Source organism: Antennarius striatus, chromosome 14, assembly GCF_040054535.1.
Source record: "Antennarius striatus isolate MH-2024 chromosome 14, ASM4005453v1, whole genome shotgun sequence".
In the NCBI taxonomy this organism is placed as follows: domain Eukaryota; kingdom Metazoa; phylum Chordata; class Actinopteri; order Lophiiformes; family Antennariidae; genus Antennarius; species Antennarius striatus.
The window spans coordinates 1,626,666-1,651,569 of NC_090789.1; the positions used below are offsets into that span (position 1 = coordinate 1,626,666).

At 51.5% G+C, this 24,904-nt stretch overlaps 2 protein-coding genes across 9 annotated transcripts; one reads left to right on the plus strand and one right to left on the minus strand.

The window, feature by feature from the left end:
• Positions 1 to 353: 353 nt before the first annotated feature.
• LOC137607346 (sodium bicarbonate cotransporter 3-like) lies at positions 354 to 19,954 on the plus strand. Of its 8 annotated transcripts, XM_068333041.1 has the most exons (25): positions 394 to 512; positions 3,490 to 3,589; positions 6,238 to 6,319; positions 7,225 to 7,374; positions 7,453 to 7,591; positions 7,708 to 7,868; positions 8,671 to 8,859; positions 9,482 to 9,796; positions 12,689 to 12,813; positions 13,200 to 13,357; positions 13,442 to 13,529; positions 13,627 to 13,773; positions 13,874 to 13,980; positions 14,473 to 14,647; positions 14,738 to 14,871; positions 14,946 to 15,191; positions 15,287 to 15,392; positions 15,489 to 15,650; positions 15,731 to 15,844; positions 15,927 to 16,409; positions 16,837 to 17,010; positions 17,092 to 17,229; positions 17,425 to 17,525; positions 17,723 to 17,770; positions 18,291 to 19,954. In XM_068333041.1, the coding sequence occupies exons 2-25, from the start codon at positions 3,563 to 3,565 to the stop codon at positions 18,373 to 18,375; spliced, it is 3,654 nt and encodes a 1,217-aa protein (XP_068189142.1). In that variant the 5' UTR covers positions 394 to 512; positions 3,490 to 3,562; the 3' UTR covers positions 18,376 to 19,954. The 8 variants fall into 8 exon arrangements, 7 of the variants coding, with proteins under 7 accessions (XP_068189141.1, XP_068189143.1, XP_068189144.1 ...); XM_068333040.1 differs by lacking the exon at positions 3,490 to 3,589 and having other exon boundaries at positions 354 to 512; XM_068333042.1 differs by lacking the exon at positions 3,490 to 3,589 and having other exon boundaries at positions 354 to 512; positions 12,689 to 12,777.
• A 70-nt stretch (positions 19,955 to 20,024) lies between these two features.
• On the minus strand, positions 20,025 to 23,401 carry LOC137607348 (homocysteine-responsive endoplasmic reticulum-resident ubiquitin-like domain member 2 protein). The gene is made up of 9 exons (XM_068333048.1): positions 23,335 to 23,401; positions 22,641 to 22,929; positions 22,262 to 22,339; positions 21,938 to 22,051; positions 21,717 to 21,847; positions 21,533 to 21,646; positions 21,144 to 21,437; positions 20,926 to 21,040; positions 20,025 to 20,849 (listed from the first exon to the last, which is right to left on the minus strand). The coding sequence occupies exons 2-9, from the start codon at positions 22,785 to 22,787 to the stop codon at positions 20,685 to 20,687; spliced, it is 1,158 nt and encodes a 385-aa protein (XP_068189149.1). The 5' UTR covers positions 22,788 to 22,929; positions 23,335 to 23,401; the 3' UTR covers positions 20,025 to 20,684.
• Between the last annotated feature and the right edge of the window lie 1,503 nt (positions 23,402 to 24,904).

Genomic DNA, 24,904 nt, shown 5'->3' on the forward strand with positions numbered 1-24,904 from the left:
AAGCACATAAAGCAGTAAAATACACAATAAACAGAAATGTACCATATAAAAAGGTATCTATTGCTCCTTTAATGCGGGTGATGAAATCAAATCTATATTTCACTAATTAAATAACAACTTTAATTCTTCTTGTCGCCTTTCTGTTTAATTTAACTGTTATTGAACATTTAGTTTCCGTTCAAAACGACGGAAACAAAGCTGTTCCTGCGGGGTTTAGGACGACTACAAAAGACAATTAATAAAAGAACATCGACCCGCCTCTTTTCTGACGTCTACTGATCTGATTGGTTTAAAATGCCGGGTAGTCAAAGCTGATTGGCTGAGGCTCCCTGTCAATCCTGGCGGAGGCATTTCCTCACTGCGTCGTTAAGGAAAGCACAGTTAGTCCCCACAAGTGTCACCGGGCCGTTCCAGTGGGGTAAAAGCAGCCCACGGGGTAAAAACAAAAAAAAGGTCGGGCGGCGGGTGGAATGGAGGAATCTTCGGAACAGATGAGGCCCCTCCTGAGAACCGTGAGTACCCGCCCGCCTCCCGCCGGGCCCCCACCGCGTCTGCTCGGCTCTTTGTCCGTGTTTGCCCCCGCGTCGGGCTGGGGATGCTCGGGAGTCGGACGGAGCCTCCATCCGGCGGCCGGCTATTGTTAGCCGGCGTCCACCGCCGACACGTGGCGGGGGGCGACAGCGTGGGTTCGAATCCCCCCCGTTTGGGCTCCGTTCACACGTAAACGTTTAGATTTTTTTCACGTTTAATTCTCAACTTTTCTTTGCTAGCGCGCGAGCCCGGCCACAGTTCCGTTAACGACCGTTAACGACCGTTAACGACCGTTAGCGGCGGTTAGTCGGTCAGCTTGGTTCAGTTTGGGGTTTATTTCAATGAAACATGGCCCGTTTTGTCACAAAAAAAAAGAAGGATTTAAATAGAACTTTATTGATTTTACCGTCAGTTTCTCAAACTTATAATCAATAATAAATAAAGCGTCTTGCGGCTTTTTGCCGGCTTTGTACCGGCTCCTCGCCCTGCAGCGTTCAACAGGTTTCCGGTGGCTTTAATGAGATTTATCGGCGCATTTACGGGAATAAATGTGTGGTTTGCATTCCGGACGGCTCTGGCGTTTATCAGCTGTTCTTGTTTGACATTTCCAAATCAGGAAACGAGGATTGTTTTTTTAAAAAAATGTTGAAGCGGAAGAGAGAAGAAGAATCAACGCGAAACTGGAAGAAATCTGTGGGGTTTTTTCTTTTTTTTTGTGCTTATCTTTGGGGGGGAAAAGGGGCTTTTAAATATAGACCAATAATAAACAGATGCCTCGGGGTGCTTTAACTGCTTCCTCCTCTTGGTAACTTATTTATTAGATTCGTGTTATTGCAGAGACTGTAAATTAAATTATGGCTCATGTTGCAGGGGTGTGATGCATCATTATTGATTAGATGGTTGCTTTAAAGGTGTGTAAGGCGTGCAGATTATCGTGTTAGCTGTTAGTGTGTGAATCAGGAATTGATCTGTTTATTCTGTAGTTGATTGTTTTTCTAGATTGCTGGATCATTTATGGAGGTTGGGACTTCCATCCACTTCCAGCCTGGCCATTGGTTCTCTAGTCTTGTCGTCATGGCGAACTGTTTTTAGCGACTCCAGTCCGGTTCTGCCGTGGCTTTATTGACCTTTACATCAGGGTTTTGCCTCCTTGCCAAGAGAAAAGGGATTTGCACCAAGTCCGTGCCCCTGGTGGTCCTTTGACCAAGACTATAATCGGCTCAGAACTCACCGTTTGGGTCGTGGGGTGTTTCCTGGAGCCTGGTGGTTGTACGGCGTCGTTCTGAACGGGCAGCTCGGCCGTGTGAAGCCGTTCTGTTATGATAACACCGTAAACACAAGGAATTCCTTCCATACCCATCTGTGAAACGATTGGATTACAGGCCAGAGAGACGCTTCTTTGACGTTGGAACCCAATCGGCTTCCTTTGAAAGAGTCGGATGTGACTCGACAGATGGACTTTTGAGGGCGTGTGTAGTTTGTTTTTTAATATTATGATGAAGATAGTCTCTAGTCTTTCCTTTTCTTTGCCGCCTCGCTATCATCGTCCAATCAGCATCGTTGGATCCTGATTACAACCAGGTTTGATTCAAACATTGGCTGTAATGAATATAATAAAACAAGAAGCCGTTCAAACGGCCCAGGGTTCACCTCCCTACCAGAGTGGCCTGTTCTGTGTGTTCAGGGGGGGGTTTAACGGCTTATCCAGTTCCAGGAAGTCTTGGAAAACTCATCAACCCCATGATGCTGTAAGCAAAGGGGAGCTAATCTTGGTTTCTGAGGCCCGCGGTGTGTGAAACAGTCGGAAAAATGGTCGTCTTCCCCCGCAAACAGGAAGTAACGGGGTCGCCGTGACGATAATAGTTAGAAATGAAGCGTTTAGTCGGTTATTTGATGAGTTGATTGAGAGGAAATTAGTAATGTGACCACAGGAAGTTCATCAGTTGGACCAGGAAGCAAAGCTGAAGCGCAGTGGCCCCCAAATGACGGCCCGGGGGCCGGACGCGGCCCGCCTCCACAGTTAGCACGGCCCCTTGAACAGGAGCAGAAAAAAAAACACCCTGGTTATTATCTATTTCATAAATACATTCGCACATCAACACTCGCGACTTCACCTCATCGCAGATTTTTTGAAGGCAGTCACGTGATACCATACTCGCATTCTATTGGCTGACAGGAAGTGTGCTACGTTCTGTGAGCCCCGGACTCCCATGAGACGCAAAAGTGCTTCAAACAGTCGATAAGAGTGGTTTAGTATCAGTGAGGGGAGGGGTCGTAAATGTTTAAATTACCGTAAATAATAAAATAAATGGTTTGTCGCTCTGTCTCGGAATTCGTTAACCGCGTGTGGTCCCTGGGACGAGGGCCCCCCCCCCCGTTGTCCTGTTCTCTTCTAATCCCGATGCTCAGCTGACTTGATCTTGACCTTTCTACGTTTGCGTTCTGGTCACTTGAAACCGACCCAGACCTCTGGGCTGGACCAGGAGCATCACCCCCCCCCCAACCCTAACCCTAACCCCCCCGAAGCGAGGCGTCACGGCTTAAGGCGGTGCTGAGGCTCCTGAATGTCAGAGGCACAGGCGCGGATCCACGCCGCTGTCCCTGCAACCTCTGAAGAATGCCTGGACGGCTTCTGTTTATCTGTGCTGGGGGGGTTTGGGTGGGTGGGGGGGTCTTCATTTGTGACCTGAATACCTCAGTGGTGAGCTTTCTCAACGCCCTTCAAACGTGTGTGTGTGTGTGTGTCCTCCACGCGGCGGCGTGCACACGTATGTGTGTGTGTGTGTGTGTGTTTTAGGCTCTTGGCTGGGCAGATGAAATATTCATGGAGCCGCGTTGGGATTGGCCGCCGAGCGAAGAGGGGGCTGATGGGGGGAGAGCGACGCAGTTTGAAGCGCACACACACACACACACACACACACACACACCTCCTCTCTCTCTTCTTCTGTGTGTATAAAGAGATGAGCGCAGGACGAGGGAACAGACGAGTGCGACGGCGTCTCTGGTAGCGTTTAGCTTCACGCTAACCGTCATGGACGAAGGGGAGCATGCAATTACGGTACGTCTGCACAGGGCGCCGTGTGTGTGTGTGTGTGTGTGTGTGTGTGTGTGTGTGTGGGCTGGTTAGCGGACAGGTGGTCCCCATGTGACAGGTAGAGGTGAGGAGGAGACAGACGGTCATGGCTGCTTGAAGGAGTGGTGATGATGAGGAGGAAGAGGAGGAAATACGGGTGCGTTCGTTTCCCTCACAGGCGCCGCCGGTCGGACCGATGGTGCAGCGACAAACTAGTTAAAACCTGACGCTGGTATTTATACATCGCAGAGGATTTTGTGTGTGTGTGTGTGTGTGTGTTTGTATTCTGCAGGTGTGTGTGTGTGATTAGAATGAATTATCCATCCCACACAGAACACAACATTCCCACTGTCCTTTAACGCACCGCTGATCAAACAGCATTCAGGCTAATGGACCCAATTTAAATGCAGTTATTATAATAATATAATAATATAATAATTATAATAATAATAAGATATTAAACCGTCCGACTTTCACGTTTCTGTGATTGTTTGCAGACAAAATTAAAGCGTCATCGTCAGCAGGAAACTCCTAAAATATCCTGACGTCTTTATTGTCCTAAAGCAAACTAAGAAAACAACATTTAGACTCTCTGGACGACTTTTATTGTGAAAGTGCAGGAATGAAATCTGACTTCCTGTCGTTTCTGCTGACTTCGGCGCTCCTTGAAAGCAGGTGGTTGCAGGTTAATCACGTAGACCCCCTCCCACCCCATCCAGCACACCTCAGCCCCCCCCCCTGTTGATGGCTACATTAGCACGTAGCATCCTGTGGCCCCTCCCACTAAATGATGTCATCCTGGTTCATGTTTTTTAAGTCATGCACGTTCGTTTCCTCTTTTGGTGCAACGCCAGGCACATGGGGGGGTTGTGTGTGTGTGTGGGGGGGGTTATTTTTGACAAAGCGGTGTGTCGGGTTGCGTCACATGTTCAAATGCCAGGTCGACGTGACCGTCACACACACACACACACACACACACACACACACACAGGCGTGAGGATGGCGTACAGAGAATGCATGATGGGAGATATTTGCATAAATAAACAGATGTTTATTTATGCAAATCTGGAAGTTTGAGGCATTTAAAGAAGTTTAGAATGAGACGTGACGGAAAAGGGAAGTTTTTAATCCGTTTCCATCATTAGAAAACAGGAATTAGATTCTATTTTAAGTGTTTAAACAGAATTTAAATGAATGATAATGGGATTAACGGGAAGTTAATTCCAGACACATGGTTGCCTGGTAACCCCCCCCCCACTTGATATACCACAAACTCCCAGTGTGCACTGCTCCAGGTGACCTCATGCAAACTGTCCGTTTTTTAGCCGCTGGTGGTTAATCGGACCCGCTCCTGGTGCATTATGGGGGATGAACCCTGATCGCAGGAGACGGGTTAATTCCTGGTTCCTCTTCTTCATCACGGCACCGAGGGAGCACCGGCGCTCATTATCATGCAAATCAGCTCGCCTGTGATTGACACACACACACACACACACACACACACACACACACACACACACACACACACACACACGTAAACCCCGGTGTCATCTGCGTATCGCCTGTCCTCTCGGCAGGTGGTTAACATCACCGTGTTTGGTTTCCACGCCGTGCTGCTCGGCGGCGGCGCCTCAACGCGATTGGTCGAGGTCGTAGGAACCATCCTCCAGCTGGGGGGGGGGCGACGGTGGGGTGGGGGTTGCATGGAAGCGTTCGTGCTAAAGTCGGGAGAACGGCTCGATTTTAATCGATGAACGACGACGTGGGACCCGGAGCCCTGCTGTGTTTATACCCTCTATTTATGTTCTTCTAAAAGAAGCCTCGACTTAAAGGTCATGCCCCCCCCCATACCCAAACCCCAACCCCCCCCCGGTTCCGTTAAGCCTCTCCGTGTGGTCGCTTTGTGCTCCAGAGAACAGCTTGAAGAATTAACAGTTATTAGAGCCGGAGAGTCCTAACACACTCGTGTGTGTGTGTGTGTGTGTGTGTGTGTGTGTGTGTGTGTGTGTGTGTGTTTCCCTTCAGTATAATAAAGGTTAATAACTCCTCTATTGATCCTGGATTTATTAAACCCGTTTTAATGAGAGCAGTAAAACTTGTGGTCGTTGCCGTGAAACTCGGTTTTCATCATCGACTCATTTTCTGTCGGAAAACGTTCGTAGAAACTCGGATGATGTCACTTCCTGTTGGGGTTCTCACGAAACTATCAGCGTTAATTTACCAAACTTGATTGTTCTTGAGTTTTGATCGCTTCTCGTAGCGAATCAAACAACCCTCGAGCTGAAGGTCACGGAGACCCTGGACGGCGTCGATGGAGGGGTAACCCCCGCTGCCGGCGCGCCGCGACATCGGGTGATAAAATAAGAGCTGGCGTTGGGTTAAATGTCCCGCTGGTAAAATAGATCCGGTAACTCAAGCCGGTCTGAGGTCATCCAGGAGAGAGGGAACCAATGAAAGCGATGTCTCTTCTGCGACAGTTCATCGGCCGCCGCCGCCGCCGATCTGGAGAGGAATTTTACAGCAGTAACATCAGGCAGCATCCTGTTGTGTTTTTCTCCATTTATCTGACACACACACACACACACACACACACACACGTGAGATGATGTATAATAGTGTTCTTCTCTCTCCAGGGTCTGGAGGAGGAGGCTTTAGTCGACCACGGGAAGAGCAGCTTCACGACTCACACAAACTATGAAAAGGAAGATTTGGAAAGTGAGTTTGAATTTAAATAACCTGGAAATCTTTATTCTAAACTGACCTGCGATCAGCTAGGTGGCGCTACCAGGAAGTCGATCATGATGATGGACGCTGATGGAGGAACGTTACCTCCACCTCACCTCCCTCAGGTGTTTCCTCTCCTGCTTCCTGTCTCCTCCATCCGTTCATTCATCCCTCGCTCTCTCCTTCCTGTCTCTCTGGCTTGTTTTGTTTTTTAGTTATTTATTTTTGTTTTCATTGTTTTTTGTATTTTTTTTGTATTTTTGTTTTTGTTTATTTTGTCATGCTGTCGTTTTGTTTTGTTTTTTTGATCTTTTCTGTTTTTTGTTGCTTTTTTTCTTGTTTTTTGTTTTTGTTGCTTTTTTGTTTGTTGTTTTTTTTCTATTTTTCTTTTTGTTTGTTTGTTTTTCTTTTGTCTTCCTGTCTTTTCTTTTTCCTGCTTCCTCTCGTCTCCCGTCGTCCCTCCCCCTGCGCTCCCATGTTTCAGGCGTCCCTTATGTAAGTGAACCAGAGCATCTTCCTCTCTCTCATCGAACAACGATGACTCATCCAGCCGGCGCCCCATTGGCTGAGATCTCGGGCAGAAATTTGGGGGGTGTTTTATTCATCTCAGATCCTGCCCCTTGCGTGGCCGTGAGTCTGACGGGGGGGAAGTAGACGGAGCGTTGGCACGGAAACGGTTGTGATAAAGTTGAACCTTGTGCTCTGGTGCGATCTGTTCTCCTGTTGTTACGACAGCCCCGATCAGCTCCATGGACTCTGGGGTTGATTAGTCATCCTGAGCCACCAACAATGGAACGCCTACTTGTTTTTTTTAAATTACATTTCCTGAATTTCCATTCCCAAATATCAGAACAGGGTGATTTTTGACATTTCAGTGACTTTTTTTCTGCCCCCAGGCCACAGGGCGGTGTACGTCGGCGTCCACGTTCCCCTGGGGAGGGAAAGCAAGCGAAGGCATCGCCACCGGGGGCACAGACACCACCGGAAGAGGAGGGAGAGGGACTCCGAGGAGGGGAAGGAGGACGGCAGGGAGTCCCCGACTTACGGTAGGAAGCGCTTCGGAAACGGGAAGCTAATCCAACGGGTGAGTAAAACATAACCCCCCCCCACCTCCCTCGGTGCAGACACCCCATCCCAGAGGGTCCAGTTCATCCTGGGGACGGAGGACGACGACCTTGAACATGTCCCACACGACCTCTTCACCGAGCTGGACGAGCTCTCCTTCAGGGACGGCAGCGCCACCGAGTGGAAGGAGACCGCCAGGTTAGCAGGAAGCTAACGGAGCGACGCAGCATCCCGCAGAATAACATCCTGATTCGATCCGTGTGTGTGTGTGTGTGTGTGTGTGTGTGTGTGTGTGTGTGTGTGTTCACCCACAGATGGCTGAAGTTCGAGGAGGACGTGGAGGACGGCGGCGAGCGCTGGAGTAAACCCTACGTGGCCACGCTGTCGCTGCACAGCCTGTTCGAGCTGCGCAGCTGCATCCTCAACGGCACCGTCATGCTGGACATGAGGGCCAACAGCATCGAGGAGATCGCAGGTGGGGGGGGGCAACCCGTCCCAGGATGCGTCACGCGTTCATTTCTGCACTATAAGGCGCACCTTCAGTCAACGACCTGCAGACAAACCTGGGTGTCCGACCACAATCCGTTCCTGAAGGCTGTTCCAACGGCGATTTGTTCGAATTCCAAATCCATGTTTCCCGTTACAGATAATGTAAACGGTCTGGATCCGTTCAAGACGCTAGAAAACGACCTTTTTACAACATAACATGTTATTTTATGATGTCATTTAAATATCAAATTGTATAGTAAAAAAAAATGTAAAAAAAATAAGCAAAAACGAGAAAGAAATAAAAGAAAAACATCGACTTTAATCAGGTTAGCCTGAGGTACGAGTTACCGTCGTCTTTTGGACAGAAGTTTACGGTACCGTAACTCGTACCGTAGGAACCGAATTAAGGGAAAAATTATTGAATAAACTAAAATAAAAATCACTTTACCGTCACGTACCGTCAATTTCCAAATTTTGTTCGACTTCTAAGACAAAAAAAATTGGGAATTTTTTGGTCGAATTCCGATTTGTTCGATGTCTGAAGCGTTCCAAAACCAAGGTTTTCTTGTGTGTGCTCCTTCCTTTCCTCCCTCCCTCCCTCCCCCCCCCCCCCCCTTCCCTCCCTCCCTCGCGTCTTGACCGGATCCAGACCATGTACATTATTTGAAATGACAAACATTTTTTTAGAACTCAAACAAACCTCTGTTGCCTTCAGGAACGCCTTTTGGTCGGAAGCCAACCACAATTCGCCTTTATAATCCCAACAAGTGTCCCTCTGCCCCCTCCAGACATGGTGATCGACAGCATGGTGGCGTCCGGCCAGCTGAGGGAGGGGCTGAGGGAGAAGGTGCGCGAGGCGATGCTGAAGAAGCATCACCACCAGAACGAGAGGAAGCTCAGCAACCGCATCCCTCTGGTGCGCTCCTTTGCTGACATAGGCAAGAAACATTCTGACCCACTGTTGCTTGAACGGAACGGTGAGCCCCCCCCTTTCCCTCCTCTGCCCCCCCCCCCCCCCTCTGCACACTCGCATTTCTGTTGTTCCTCCACATTTTCCCACCCATAAAAACAACGACACAAATATTCCACTCCGCGGTCGGTGACAGGAAGTGAACGACCCGGACAGGAAGGAGGAAGAGAAATCTGGGTAGCGACTGGGGTTGTGTGTGATTTTACATGACTGGGCATGCCCCCCCCCCACCTCCTCCTCACCCCCCCCCCCCCATTAAGATTTGTGCTTCCGGTTTGCGGGGCTTCATTTCCATTCCACCAGGTGCGAACGTGAGACGTGTGTGTGCTGGTTTGTGTATCTGCCACCTTAACGCTTGACCCGAGTCCTCCTGGATCTGGCGTGGGGGGGGGGGGCTTCTGCGTCCTGATTGGTCGAATCTTCCAGCATCATCCTTGAGTGTGTCCATGCTTTATTTGTTTCCTCTAACACCTCCTGCTTGCGGCTGCTCCTCCTCCTGATACCATCTCTGTGACGGAGCTCGACTTCATGTGTTTCTCCTCTTCTGCTCCATCCCTTCCTCCTTTTCTCCCCCCCCTCCTTTTCCTTTCCTTTCCTTTTTTTTTTTTTGTCTTTGTCTCCTCTGTTAGGAGAGGGCCTGTCCTCTTCGCGTCTCTCTCTCCACAAGCCGGGGGCGTCCTCGTCCGTCTCCAACCTCCCCCAGAGACAAGAATCCAGAGTCTCAGTCCTGCTCAACCAGCTCCTGCCCTCCTCCAACAACCACGGGCCGCCCCCCGACCCCTCCTGCCTCGGCACCCCACAGAATAGCCCCCGCTTCTCCAGCAAAAACCTAGGCCCAGAAATCCCCGAGGTGGTCGTGTCTCCCCCGGAAGACGACGACCCGGCGAGCGCGGCGGAGGAGCCGGCGGCGTCCCGGCGGGGCCTCGAGCCGATGCCCCTAGAAGGCAAATATCTGTGTAGCCTCCGAGTGTGAGTCACGGCGTGAACAGAGAACACTAGCACTAGCATGACGGCGCATCCCATAGTAACCCACCTCACCGCCGGGCCGAGACGCTTCCCACTCTGTCTTTACCCACAATGCTCCTCTTCCTCATCCTGGTTTCTGTCCGCTCCAGCGCCGTGTGTCTCCGTCTGCATCCCTCCACCTCCTCCTTCTTTGTTTACGTCTCCTTCTATCCTCCTCGCCCCCCCACCCCCACCTCACCCTCACCCCCCCCCCCCCAGTCCTGCTTCACACTTCCTACATTGTTGTTGCATGGCAGCTTTCCAGAGTCTCTTTTTTTGGCCCGTAAACTTTTACTGCCTTTTTTTTTATTTTAACACCATCCTCCTCATTTCAGTCCAAACAAATCAAGGTTTTTTATCAACTTTCCAGCGTTGTTCACTTTTTTTTTTTGGGGTGGGGGGGTGACCGTTATTTCATATAAAAACCACTTTAAAGCAGCAGATTGCAGACGTTTAAAAACCACCCAGGGAGGTGTTCACCTCTTCCTGTGTGGGGCTGATCTGCTTCCAGGACACCGCCACAATAAAAGTCTGCCGCCGGTGCGTTCAAGTGCAGCAGAAACGGGTCGTAAAGTTCACGTTTGTGTCCGGCGGGGCGTCATCAGAGAGGAGCGTCAGCTAAAATTTAAAGCGGTTCAGAAATTCTGATTCATTTTATCCCTGGATGACCACCCCCTCGTCCCCCCCCCAGGTATAAATAATGCATCGCTGCATCATTTGGCGCCAGCCTCTTCCTCCTCATCAATTCCTTAGCAGAAATATTCTTTTACCTGACGGAGGGGGGGGGGAGCGCAGGCAGCTCGGCTAAATATAAGCCTGAACTTGTTTGGCGGGGGGCGGGGGGTTTGTGGCGTTTGTACCAGCCTGTTAGCGCTGACTGGGACGCGGTGTTCCTCCCCACCAGCCTGACAGTTTATTCTTAGTGTGAGCGGCTCCGGCTCCAGGGATGGCTCCGCTTCAAAGTACGGGCGACTAGAACCAGAGATCGCTCCTGATAGGTCGGGCAGGGGGGGCGGGGGGCGGTCTTATTATAGCTGGGGAGCGTCTGTAATTACACACCCTTCAAGGAAAACACACAGTGGTTCCTCTAAGTGTCCCCGGGTCTGACACCAGTTCACAGCTCCAACTGGAAACCAGTGGAGGTGACGACGAGGTTCTAACCATGGACAGTAGAACCTGCAGTAGAACCTGCAGTAGAACCTACAGTAGAACCTGCAGTAGAACCTACAGTAGAACCTGCAGTAGAACCTACAGTAGAACCTACAGTAGAACCTGCAGTAGAACCTGCAGTAGAACCTACAGTAGAACCTGCAGCAGAACCTACAGTAGAACCTGCAGTAGAACCTACAGTAGAACCTGCAGTAGAACCTGCAGTAGAACCTGCAGTAGAACCTACAGTAGAACCTGCAGCAGAACCTACAGTAGAACCTGCAGTAGAACCTACAGTAGAACCTGCAGTAGAACCTACAGTAGAACCTGGAGATACGAGTAAACAATGATAAAGATTGTAAAACGCAAAAGTCACGAGAACACACCAGCTACGTCTTTACTCCACCAACGAGAACAAGATCCGGTCTCACTGATGTCGTATCCATCCGCCAACTCGTGGTAAAGAACGAGATGCGGTCTCACTGATGTCGTATCCGCCCGCCAACACGTGGTAAAGAACGAGATGCGGTCTCACTGATGTATCCATCCACCAACACGTGGTAAAGAACGAGATGCGGTCTCACTGATGTCGTATCCATCCGCCAACACGTGGTAAAGAACGAGATGCGGTCTCACTGATGTCGTATCCATCCGCCAACACGTGGTAAAGAACAAGATGCGGTCTCACTGATGTCGTATCCATCCGCCAACACGTGGTAAAGAACGAGATGCGGTCTCACTGATGTATCCATCCTGAACCACGACTTCTATCTTGGATTTTCTCGTGCATGTCGACGACTCTTGCCTCAAACGACTCGTGTCTCGGGGTTCGACTGTATAGGATGGCGGTAATGACTGGTGGGTCAGGAGCAGGAACACGCATGTTCATCCACATATGAACCCAGTGCTAACTGCCCCACATCAGAGTCTGTAAACCTCCTTAGCTCATGGCGGGGGGGTGGGGGCCATTCCAGGGCTTAGCCATGCTGAATGAAGAGCGTTGGCGAACGCGACATGAGCTAATCCCTCCCTTATTCCAAGAGGCTTTGTTGGGTATGTGAGCAATCACGCTCCCGTTCAGCTACCCAGCATCCCCTGGGGCGTCCCCCCGCTCTGGGGTAGAGTTCAAGGGTACGGATCACTCGTTTTTTAATTCGACGTCGGAATTTATTGCTTTTTTTAAACCGCGAAGGGGAAATGAGGATGGTGTTGATGACCGGGGATCCGTTCCTCCATGATGCCCAAAGGATGGCGCTGGCGTTCAGCGATCCTTTGGCCGCCTCATCTCATCTCCTGCTCTCATGTGGCCTGGAGTGCTAGCGTTTCCTGTGAGTCAGTAAAGGCGACGTAACGGAACGTCCACTACTTTGAACTCCTCACCTTTTAGCCCCGAGCCGACACCAACACACGACGCTACCGCCAGAGCGACGGGCGCGTCTGTTCATCCAACATTTGATCTCGATCGCTTGCGTGCGGCGAAATTAAATCGCCGTCGGTCACGCGTGAGGAAACCTCGAACATCTTGAGTCAGATCTGAAAATTAAATCGGAAACGAGAGACGAATGACGAACTCACAAACCACACGGCGATTCTCCGCCAGCCGTTGCGTAACGTCCATCTCTGTTTCACCTCTGCTGCCCTTCCCTTCTCTCCCTGTCCTCCCCCCCCCCACCCCACCCCAGCCACCCCAGGACCACTGGTGTCCCCGACCTCTCTCCCAAATAATCTGGATGGCAGCAAGGCGATGGAGAGGAGGCCGTCCAAAGTAGGGGTCAGTAGAGAAGGCAGCAGTGTGGACTTCAGCAAGGTAACCCAACCCGAGTACTGAGCACAGAACCCGTGCCCCTGGTGGTCTTTCTGCCTCTCTTTCCAGTTGGGGGACTTTCTTTGACTGGGGGTTCAAATCTGCCTCTCGGCCTGTTTTCTGGGCGCAGCTAGAAGCGTCTGTGGTTCCATCAATTCGACCTTATAAAGTTTCTACATCCATATAAGGGCGGTGTAATATAAGGGGCGGAGTTAAGTCAAAAGAAGGGATAGGGGTGCAACGACCGATCTCTGCTCAGTACTTCCTAACGCTGCTAACTTCTGATCGTAACCCCTAACAACCCTCGAGCCTTCCTCCTTGCCCTCCTCTTCGTCTCTTCGCCCAGCTGACTCGACTGGCGTCTGATTGGTTGTTTCTGTTGCCTTCAGGTGGACATGAACTTCATGAAGAAGATCCCACCAGGAGCGGAAGCTTCCAACGTCCTGGTGGGGGAGGTGGACTTCCTGGAGAAGCCCATCATCGCGTTTGTGCGACTGTCGCCCGCGGTCCTCATCACGGGACTGACGGAGGTACCGGTGCCCACGAGGTACAGTCAGCAAAAACAAACGACCCTCTCAGGTCAGACGGAGGCGATCCGGTTCCAGTCCTTCATCGTTCGTCTTCTTCACAGGTTTCTCTTCCTGCTTCTGGGGCCACACGGCAAAGGACCCCAATACCACGAGATCGGCCGATCCATGGCGACGCTGATGACGGATGAGGTGAGAGGAGCTGGCGTTTGATTGGGCGTGCTGCCCCCTGCTGGCACACCAGAGGGTTTACTGCATTGAGAACCTCACGAGAACCACACTCGCGCAGATCTTCCACGACGTGGCGTACAAGGCCAAAGACCGGACCGACATCCTGTCTGGCATCGACGAGTTCCTCGACCAGGTGACCGTCCTGCCCCCCGGTGAGTGGGACCCCACCATCCGGATCGAGCCCCCCAAGAACGTCCCGTCTCAGGTGAGTCGGTGAATTTGACATCGCCCCACCTTGTGGCGGCAGCGTGACACGAAGTGATTCAACGTTACTGTGTTATATTTAAGCGACCTTTGACCTGCAGCTCAAGAGGAAGACGCCGTCGCAGCCCAATGGGACGGCGCCCCCTGCAGGAGACCTGGACAAGGAGGAGGAGCATCAGACGGGCCCCGAGCTGCAGCGGACCGGCAGGTGAGGTCACGTCGACAGGAAGTGTTTATCACAGGTCACCACCTGCGTTTTTTTTTGGGTTTTTTAAATGCTAACGGTTTTTAGCGGAGCCTGACATTCCTGGAGCGCAGCTGTTAGCCAGGACGATGTGTTTATGCGACGCCCCCATGAACGCGTCGCACCCGAACGCATCAGCAGGGAGGCTCTGTATTATTTAGACAGTCTCCGGTTCGCCGCTACTATAAAAGGCTCCGGCGGCGAGGGACGAGGAGAGGCAGGAGGGAGGTTATGGGGGGGTAAATGTAACTACTCCTTAATGTTAAATAACATGAAATATCTTTTATGCTCTGGAGGGCCACATAAAATCATATGGAGGGCCACATGTGGCCCCAGGGCCGTGAGTTTGCCACTTGTGCTCTAAACCTTCAGGAACAGAATGTAAAACCATTTCAGGGGTAAAAAAAAGGTCAAAGCTTAAATTTCCCGACGGCCCCTGAACGTGTCGTGTCCCAGGATCTTCGGGGGGCTGATGCGGGACCTGAGGAGGAAGCTCCCGTTCTACTGGAGCGACATCAGGGACGCGCTCAGCCTCCAGTGTCTGGCCTCCATCCTCTTCCTCTACTGCGCCTGCATGTCGCCCGTCATCACGTTCGGGGGGCTCCTGGGGGAGGCCACCAAGGGCAACATCGTGAGTCCACCCCCACCTCCCCTAATCTCACTTTGGCGGTGAAAACTCCTCCTTTTCATCGGCCCCTCCCCTTGTCTCTCGTCTGTGCAGAGCGCCATCGAGTCCCTCTTTGGGGCGTCGCTGACGGGCGTGGCCTACTCCCTCTTCGCGGGGCAGCCCCTCACCATCCTGGGGAGCACCGGCCCCGTCCTGGTGTTCGAGAAGATCCTCTTCAAGTTCTGCATGTCAGTCCAGTCGACTTTTCGTCCGTCGGTGTTCCTCCTCCTCTTAACTCCCTGTCCCCGCCCCCCTCCCTCAGTGACTACGAGCTGTCCTACCTGTCGCTGCGCACCAGCATCGGCCTGTGGACGGCCTTCCTGTGCCTGTTGCTCGTGGCGACGGACGCCAGCGCGCTGGTGTGCTACATCACGCGCTTCACCGAGGAGGCCTTCGCCGCGCTCATCTGCATCATCTTCATCTACGAGGCGCTGGAGAAGCTGGTCCACCTGGGGGAGCTCTACCCGGTCAACTCCCACAACGAGCTGGACAACCTCACCATGTACTCGTGAGTGTGCCCCCCGCCCCCCTCACGAGTACCCGCCGACTCTTCGTTCGATCGAAGCGCCCTCGCTTAGCGTTTTTCCTCCTCCCGTCCTCCAGGTGTCGCTGCGCCCCCCCGGTCAACGCCACTGAAGCGCAGGTGCAGGTCTGGAACCGGACTGGGTACACCCCCGACTCCATCCCCTGGGGCGACCTCAACGTGTCGGTGCGAGGGGAACACACTCCGCTAAACGCCGCCGCTCGCGTCCGATCGTACGTACGTACGTTCTGCTAATCTCTGCCCCCCCCCCGTTTGCTCCAGACCTGCAAGGCGCTCGGCGGCGACTTCGTGGGCCCCGCCTGCGGACACCACGGCCCCTTCATCCCTGACGTCCTCTTCTGGTCCGTCATCCTCTTCTTCACCACCTTCTTCCTGTCGTCCTTCCTCAAGCAGTTCAAGACGGAGCGCTACTTCCCCACCAAGGTGAGGCGCACTTCCTGTTTACTTCCTGTTTTTTCTCGCGGCTCCTCCCACGCTAATGCCTTTTAGCCGTCGTCTCCCAGGTGCGCTCCACCATCAGCGACTTCGCCGTCTTCATCACCATCATGATCATGGTGCTGGTGGACTACCTGATGGGGATCCCCTCCCCCAAGCTGAGGGTCCCGGACCGCTTCGAGGTGGGCGTCGGCTTCGCCACATGATGATGATGATGATGATGATGATGATATAAGGTGATTATTAACCCTTTTCCCTCCGCAGCCGACCTCCAACAACCGGGGGTGGGTGATCGACCCGCTGGGGGGGAACCCCTGGTGGACGCTCCTGGTGACGGCGCTCCCCGCCCTCCTGTGCACCATCCTGATCTTCATGGACCAGCAGATCACCGCCGTCATCATCAACAGGAAGGAGCACAAGCTGAAGAAGGGGTGTGGCTACCACCTGGACCTGCTGGTGGTGTCCATCATGCTGGGGGTGTGCTCCGTCATGGGGCTGCCGTGGTTCGTGGCGGCGACCGTCCTCTCCATCTCGCACGTCAACAGCCTGAAGGTGGAGTCGGGCTGCTCGGCGCCGGGGGAGCAGCCCAAGTTCCTGGGCATCCGGGAGCAGCGCGTGACGGGGTTCATGATCTTCGTCCTCATGGGGTGCTCCGTCTTCATGACCTCGGCGCTCAAGTTCATCCCCATGCCGGTGCTGTACGGGGTCTTCCTCTACATGGGGGTGTCCTCGCTCAAAGGCATCCAGGTCAGGATCCAGAACCCTTTAAAGCTCCGCTTCATAGCCTCTGGGTGTCAAATATATAGATAAATGTATATAAAATATAAATATATATAATATGAAAAATATAAAAATATATAAAATATATATTATAAATATATAAAAATAAAATATGAAAACAATTTTAAGATATAAAAATAAATTGATAATAAAATATAAAATGTGCTGAATATAAAATAAAATTTTACAATATTAAAGGACAACCCTTTTTATATTTTAACTTTTTATATTTAACCTGAACCCTTTGAAAGCTCCGAAAATCGCAGTTATAAATAAATATATATAATATAATATAAATATAAAATTTTTAAAAAATATATGTAAAATAAAATTATATAAAAGCCCCCCAATCCCTCCACTTTCTGGTTTACTTACTTCCTGCCCCCCCCCCCAGTTCTTCGACAGGATCAAGCTGTTCGGCATGCCGGCCAAACACCAGCCCGACCTGATCTACCTGCGCTACGTGCCGCTGTGGAAGGTCCACGTCTTCACGCTGGTGCAGCTCACCTGCCTGGTGCTGCTGTGGGTCATCAAGGCCTCGGCCGCCGCCGTCGTCTTCCCCATGATGGTAGGAGCCCCACCCCGCTCTTTCGCCATGCGCCGCTGCCTCGTGGCGAGGGGGGGGGTAACGGTTCCCCCTGTCCCCCAGGTCCTGGCGCTGGTGTTCGTCCGGAAGCTGCTGGACCTGTTCTTCAGCAAGAGGGAGCTGAGCTGGCTGGACGACCTGATGCCCGAGAGCAAGAAGAAGAAGGAGGACGACAAGAAGAAGAAGGAGCAGGAGAAGCTGGTGGGTCCATCGCCGTTACCCCCCAGCCCCCCAGGAGGGGCACAGCGGATCTGACTTCGTGTTTTAAAACCACGTTTATTTTTATTTAGTTGTTTTGTATTTTAAGAGCTTCAGTTCTTTCTCTTGTCGTGTGAAATCAGGATTTAATTGAATGAGATTTTTGTAAAAAATGAAAATTGTCCTCTTCCTCCTCAGGAGGCGGAGTCTGGGCTGGAGGAGGAGGAGGAGCTGGAGCTGAAGGTCGGCTACGACGACTCCAACCGTCTGAACGTCCCGGTGAAGGAGCTGTCAGGGAGGTGAGCGCCGCCGCCACCGCGTTCGCCAAGCGTAGCCCCTCGTCCTGGTCGCCGTGACGACGCGTCCAGAGAGGAGCAACTCGCCACGTTCTCTCCGGAGGCGTGTTTGCAGCTTCTTCCTGTACGCTAAGTCGCTGTTTCCTGTACGCTGAGTCGCTGTTTCCTGCTGGTCAGTGTGTGTTGTTATGTCCAAACAGATCCTACAGAATAGGACTAGTGACCCACGGCCCCCCCCCGAAGACCAGGTAGCGGGGTGGTGTGTCCCACGCTAAACCTCTAACCCCGCCCCCACGGCCATTAAACGCAGACACACACCGGCCTAACACGCGTGTGTGTGCGTGAGTTTGTGTGTGTGTTGGTTTTTTTTACCTGAAACTGACTCTGTTTGTCTGCTGACTCTGCTAAACGTTAGCGTGTCGCTAGCATGTGTGTGTGTGTGTGTGTGTGTGTGTGTGTGTGCGCGCACGCGTGCATGTTGGCATGTCGTTCTGGTAGTTTCGTGTCTGACATAAAAGGGGAAAATTGTTTGGTCACATGACCAAAATTGTATATCATTGGTCTCCATGGCTCCGCCCCTTTTTGGAATGAGATCAGTCAGCGTTTTTAAGTGTTTTGCAGCTGAAGGTTGTTTCTTCTCTGGTTTTGCACCTTCGGCTGTTTTAAGCATCTAATTAATTCGTTGACACGCCCAATATGACATCATCAACAGCTGATTAAATATTCTTTTTCCTCTTCCTCCTCCTCCTCCTCCTCGCCACGGAGCAGCCAGGAGAAGGTGGCGTGCGTTCGAGTCGACGTCAGCGCCGACACGCCGGGACGAGGCTCCGCCTCCGCCGAGACTTTCCTGTGACAGGGACACGCCCCCTCCATCACCCCCCACAGCCCCGCCCCCCACTCAACACTTCACCCCAAGTGTCAAAAGGGGTCAGAGGTCCGGAGAAGCCCCACCCACCCCCCCCTCGTCTGAACGGCTGCCATTGTGACCCCCCCCCTCTCTTTTTTTATTTGTTTGTTTGTTTGTTGATGCCAAAGGGGGGGGTCTCACCAGTGGAGGGGGGTTTTAATCCGTTTTTTTAGCTACGCTGTTTTAGACTGAACCGGTTCGGGCCAGTCACATGACCACCAGCCTCAACAACCAATCAGATTCAAGCCAATCCAGTACTGTTGGCGTCAGCTGACCCGAAGCGGGGGCTAAAACTACTGCACACGCCTCTCAGTGTTCGCTGCTTGCCGATTGGTTCACCGTCACAGGAAGTCGACGCCCTTCCTGCCGTGACGAGTCTGTACTGTACAGGAAGCACTTTGCCCCGCCCCCCCATCTCATGCCCCGCCCCCCCCCATGTCATCATGGAGCTGGAGCTGTCAGGAAACGTCTGACGCGGTCCCGCCGTGGTCACATGATCTGTCATCGCCGCCCGTTTACTCAGATAACAGCAGTGGCCCCGCCCCCCTCCCTCGCCGCCACGCCCGTTCTTATACCGTCTGTTGTCGTCGGTTGTCGTGTGTGTGTGACGTCTTCTGAAAAGTACTTCTACAGTTATCGTGAGACCATATTCTATTCTAAACGATAGACCCCGCCTCCCCTACACGGTCGACTCCGCCCCCTCCCGATAAGCTAACGTGCGCATCACGATTTTTTGTGTTTCCGTCTTTTGCAGCTGTTGTGACTCCACGGAGAGTAGCTTACGTGCCTTGTGTGTGAGTCTTGTACCGATCATTTGCACGCACACGCACACACACACACGCACACACGCACGCACACACACACACACACACACAGGGTGTGGCACCTGAACGCCAAAGACTGATCCGGAGCGCGGCTCGTTCTCAGTTTGTCGTTGTCGTTCCGCGTCTTGTGTGAACGTCGTAACTCGGATCGATGTACCCCCCCCGCCCCACCCCTCCCTCCCTACCTCCAACCCCCCCCCCCACTTAGAAACATGTGTGTGTTACTTAATGCCGGTGACGCTGTAGTTTCTCCTCACAGGAGGCGGCTATATCCTCCCAGAAGTGTTCATATTAAACGTTGGTTCTTCTGATCGGTGGATAAATAAATAAATTAGTTTAAATAAATCGTTTTTTTTACACGTCTGGAGGAGGATGATGATGATGAACTGTCAGGATGAAGATGTGGAGGTTCTACCCGCACTATGACATCACAGCGAGCCTCCGCGTGTCCTGATGACGACGCAAAGCAATAAAAAGAAGCGACTCGGTGGTGATTTCCTGTTGTTCCCGTCTTCTACTTGTTCATAATTCAAACTTTTTTTTTTTTTGGTGTCGTTTTCATACAAAAGATTTGCTGCTTTTGTGTTCTATTTGAAACCGTTTGTACTCGATGTTCTTGAAGGTCCAGTATTCCTCACCACTTTGTTTTTGCACAAAACATAAGAAAAAACCAGATGATTAAAACCTAAAATGATGATGAATCTCTTGTGGTCTCGCTCCTGTTTTAGCCCCTCCCACTCAGCCTGTCCAATGAGAGTCAACCAGGAAACGTCGGTGCATAAATTATATTTAATACTTCTCAAGTTGAACTTGAGTCTTTTTACATGATGGTGTTAGTTTGATCTGAACAGTCGAGACTGAAGACCTGAAGGTGTCATTCAGCTTCTGGCCACAGGGGGGCAGCAGAGACGCCCTCATTTACTGCAGTACAAAAGGTTTCTCATCTGACCTGATTGAACAGACAGGCGTTGCCATGGATACATCCTGGAGGATAAATGGCCGATCAATTGGTTTGGTCTGAGAGGCGTCGACTAGAACCCCCCCCCCCCACCTGCAAACTCCCCAGGCCTCAGATCGACTTTTCAAACTATTAAATCCTCTTGAAGTCGAGGAATCGATCGATTAAATGTCGGTTGAAACCGCTGGCGCTCCTCCCAGACACGACTAATCGCTCAGGAGAGCAGGAGCGCCGCGGTAGCCCTTTACAAAAAACGTCTTTTTATTTGGATACGACTAGCATGACGATAAAACTCCACGATGACATCATACGCGTTAATATTCACCACGTTAAAAACAAGTGCTGTAATCATCTTCCTTTATAATCGATTAACCGATCTCCGTCCTGATTGGCCGGTCTTCTCCTGTTGTTCTGGCTCAGCGTCTTGATATGTGTTTTCATCCCTCCGTCGCCGCGGCGACCTGTCCGGACGCTCAGTTGGCGGCGTTCTGCGGTCCCTCCGGGATGAGCGACATGAAGAAGGTGACGATGAAGGACCAGGTGGACGACAAGAAGCCGGCCTGGGGGGCGCTGTTGGCATCCTCCGCCCCTTCCTCCCCGCTGTCGCCGTCGTCATCGGAGGCGTCGTCCAGCCCATCCTGGGGGGGAGGAGACAAAAAAAATGGAATGAGACCCGTTTCGTCTGGTCGCGTTGAAGGCGCCGCCTCTGCTCACCATTTCTTGCGCGTCCTGATTGGGCGGCTCTACCTCCGCCTCCTCCTGATTGGCTGCGTCTCCAGGAAGTTGAGGTTCGTTCTCCAGGTTGAAGGGAAACCAGCCGGCCTGATGCCTGTGGGCGGAGACAAAAACGGCGCCCGACTCGTTTTCCTTTATCAGCGGTTTCAGACGTTTATTGTGATCATGTGACCGGCCCTGAAGCCCCGCCCACTCACAGGTAGAGCACCAGCATCGCCATGGTCACCATGACGAAGCGGCTGAAGGAGGAGTAGAAGTACACGATGCTGAGCAGGACGGCGGCGCGCGAGAAGGTGTAAACCCAGTCCAGCCAATCGCGGTTCAGCTCCTCCTCGTTCAGCACCTCCCCCCCCTGGGCGTTCATCTGGACCTCGCGGTTACCGCGGCCCCCCCCGCCGTGGGGCCGCTGGCTCAGGGGGTCGGCCTGGATGGATGGGGCCAAGGGGGGGCGGGGCATCTGGTGCTGGGAGGAGGCGGCGGCCAGCGCCTGACTGGGGAGGGGCAGAGTGATGATGATGATGATGATGATGATGATGATGATGATGCTTTCATCAGATGTGACTCGGTTTAAAGGGGCGGGGCTTACTAGTGCAGGTAGTACTGTCGGGCGTACAGCTGCTGCCACCACACCAGCGTCAGGGGGGGGCAGTAGGGGGGCGTGGCGTTAGTGGGCGGGGCCGGATAGGCATACGGGTTCCAGCTGGAAGCAGAAGCGATGATTCAAAACAACAAGTTGCATCAAAGCGTCGATGACGCCTTCCTGTTCTCACCTTTGGATGAAGTGTGGGTACAACTGTGGGTCAGGGAGCGGTTCGCCTCTCTGTCTGAGGCCGTCACCCCCCCCGTCTGAGGAGAACAGGGGCTGCTGACCAGGGGCGGGGCTGGAAGAGGTGTGAAAGTGCTGCAACCAGGAAGTAAAAATAAAATAAACGGGTGATGAAACGAAACGCTGCGCTGATGAAACGCGGCGCTTCGGACGAGGCTGACGCACCGAGGAGCCGGCCGGGGCCTCCTGGGGGTTGTTGCCGTGGCTACGGGTCGTCTTTGGGGAGCTGGGCGGAGTCCTCGAGGCGCACACCAGGTGGAGCATGTGGTATTCATCCTGCTGCGGACGGAGAGGATTCCATTCCGGCTTCAGTTTAAGTAAATCTACGTCCTAAAAACACCAGCTGCGATCCCGACGTGAATAAATATTCAGTTTAAATCCCGTTAAAGTGGGCGGGGCTACACACGGCGCCAGCCCTGAGGCATAAAACAAGTGTTCCAGCTGTAAAACGCAAAACGTCTTAATTTGAGGTCGGCGGGGGGAACTCACCTTTCTGAGCACGTCCTTCAAGGTGAAGTGATCCAGCAGCAGCTTCCCAGAATACACCAGCCTCTGGTCCTTAGAGCTCTGGGAACAAAACCAGACGCACGACGGCGTCACGGGAGGAAGAAACGACAACAATACACTTTGACCTTTTAATGAAATGTAAAAATGTGCATCACAGATCCAAACAAAAGGACCTGAGTGACCCCTGTGAGGATGAGTGGGTCTTAACCGGGATTAAGGCGAAACGTGACTCGGAGTGAGGAAATCTCTGGACCTGCAGATCCACCGGGCCTGACCTCCGACCCCTCAGGTGCATCAAACCCACACAGGTGTGTGTGTGTGTGTGTGTGTGTGTGTCTGCACCTGACCCAGGCCCACCCACCGGTTTGCTGGGGTACACGTCCGACAGGTGCGCCTTCAGCTTCTCCACGGTCCAGTCCTGCTGGCAGTTGACGGTCTGGTCGTCGTACCGCTGGTTCGGAGCTCTGATCACCAGCCGGACCGGATGATCCACGACCCCCTGCTCCATGGTGAGACCCTCCAACCGGACCCGGACGTCCCTGGAGCCGCTGGCTGCAGTCCACCTGGTGGTCCTCTATGAGGTTAGCATCCCGGCTAACTGTCTGATGCTGTGTAAACGCTGTGTGCGGCTAGCTAGTGATGCTAAACAGCTGCAGGGGGGAGAAAACAAACATGTTAGCATCACGTTACCGGAGAACCCGTGTCAACACGCCGCATAGCCGGTACCTAACCCCCTGAAACGGGATGCCAACACGGTTACAACGCGTTATGACAGCCGATCGTATCGTATTATGAAGTTATAACGAGCTTATGCGCGTTAATAGAGGCGTCATAACGAGTCAGCGAGGCATTAAAACAGCACCCACGAACAACTCGACCCGCTCGGGTTCGTTTCACCGGCTAGGCTAACGTTAGCATCAGGTTCGACCGCTGATGCCAATCAGCACGAGCGCACAGGAAGTTGTTGGCTAGCACACCTAGCTAGCTAAACCTCACGCGGATAGTTTAACGCGGATTTTCGTGTCGAATGTTGGATTATTAGTTTGTTTACCCACCGAGTTAATCCGCTGTGATTGAGACACACGGAACTCCGCTCCTGGAACTGGGTGTTGTTCTTCTTCTGTGGTTTTCAGGGTTAGGGTTAGGGTTAGAGCTTTAAGCGCGATGTCCGCCATCTAGTGGCCAAAGTGTTGTATGACATGATAAAATACATCATGGGCTAAAAACTACAGTAGATAGAAAATTTACTTTAGCAGTATGTAAATACTAGTTAAATTGAGTAAATAGAAATACATTTTGATTCTAAAGCCAAAAACTACATTTCCTACAATGAAGTAATTAATGCCATTTTAACTTTGACAAAAACATTTTGAACACAGTTAATGTCCTAACTTATAGATAGATAGATAGATAGATAGATAGATAGATAGATAGATAGATAGATAGATAGATAGATAGATAGATAGATAGATAGATAGATAGATAGATAGATAGATAGATAGATAGATAGATAGATAGATAGATAGATAGATAGATAGATAGATAGATAGATAGATAGATACTTTAGTAATCCCGGAGGAAATTGCTGTGTTTGATGTTACAGTATTTTTCTTTATTCATTGATAGTTTGATCCTTGATTGATCCGGTTCTGTGGGTTTAATAACCTGACAAATTAAAGGATTTATGTTATAGCAGAAGAATAAGCAAACATATGTTTACTGTGCCACCGTAATGTTTGCAACTTGAATAAGTAATACATTCAGAGTTAATGGACAATACGGAGTAGTTACATTTATTTTACATTACACTGAGTTACATTTAGTCACATCTGGCCCTTTGAGGACAGCCAATGTGTTGATGTGGTCCAAAAATGAGTGTGACACCCCTGCTTTAGGGTACAGATCCTGGGCTGATTCAGATTGACTGCCCCCTGGTGGTGAATCAGTGTAAACACAGGGGTGAGAAGCTGCAACTGCAGGAGTCATCATAGTGATCTCTGGTCATTTATTAGGATGACTGTAAATCAATCATATATCCAAGCTGGACGTTAGTGAGCATTATGAATACATTATTGATCAGAGATCAATGCGTGTGTGTGGTGAAAATATCATGAACAAATCGGGTCAATTTAAATAACTCACTGACGTAAATAAATCATGAAGCCAAGTGATGAGATTATTTCTCTGGTGTAAAACTGGAATAAATGTGCAGCTTATCATGATATGAACTCAATATGAGCCATCAGGGCCTGGCGACGCATTTGGGGTGTAACCTTTAGCCATCCCTCCAGACAAGTAGAGAATTTAGAAGTCATCAGATGGAACATCAGATTGAACACACAACAACACAACTCAGTGTGTGTGTGTGTGTGTGTGTGTGTGTGTGTGTTCAGTCTGGTGTGAAAGTAGGTCAACCTACTTTTGCTTCATTCAAGTACTTTAAAAAAACCATTAAAATACTACAATAAAACAGAATAAAACACCTCTTCAGTGGAGCGAAGCGCTTCCATTGTTGTGTTTGTTGTGTTTGTTTCATCGGAGGATGCGACGCGCTGACACGCTGTCCACCAGGCGAACCGGTGTGTAAACATCTCCTTCCAGGATTCATTCTTGAAGCTCTCACGA

Coding starts and splice junctions, on each gene's coding strand:
- LOC137607346 (XM_068333040.1), top strand. CDS start 471: ATGGAGGAATCTTCGGAACAGATGAGGCCCCTCCTGAGAACC. Junction 8,860..9,481: donor ACTGTTGCTTGAACGGAACG/GTGAGCCCCCCC, acceptor CTCCTCTGTTAG/GAGAGGGCCTGTCCTCTTCG. Junction 14,872..14,945: donor ATCCTCTTCAAGTTCTGCAT/GTCAGTCCAGTC, acceptor CCCCTCCCTCAG/TGACTACGAGCTGTCCTACC.
- LOC137607348 (XM_068333048.1), bottom strand. CDS start 22,787: ATGGAGCAGGGGGTCGTGGATCATCCGGTCCGGCTGGTGATCAGAGCT. Junction 21,848..21,937: donor AGGCCCCGGCCGGCTCCTCG/GTGCGTCAGCCT, acceptor TCCTGGTTGCAG/CACTTTCACACCTCTTCCAG. Junction 21,041..21,143: donor GCGATGCTGGTGCTCTACCT/GTGAGTGGGCGG, acceptor CTCCGCCCACAG/GCATCAGGCCGGCTGGTTTC.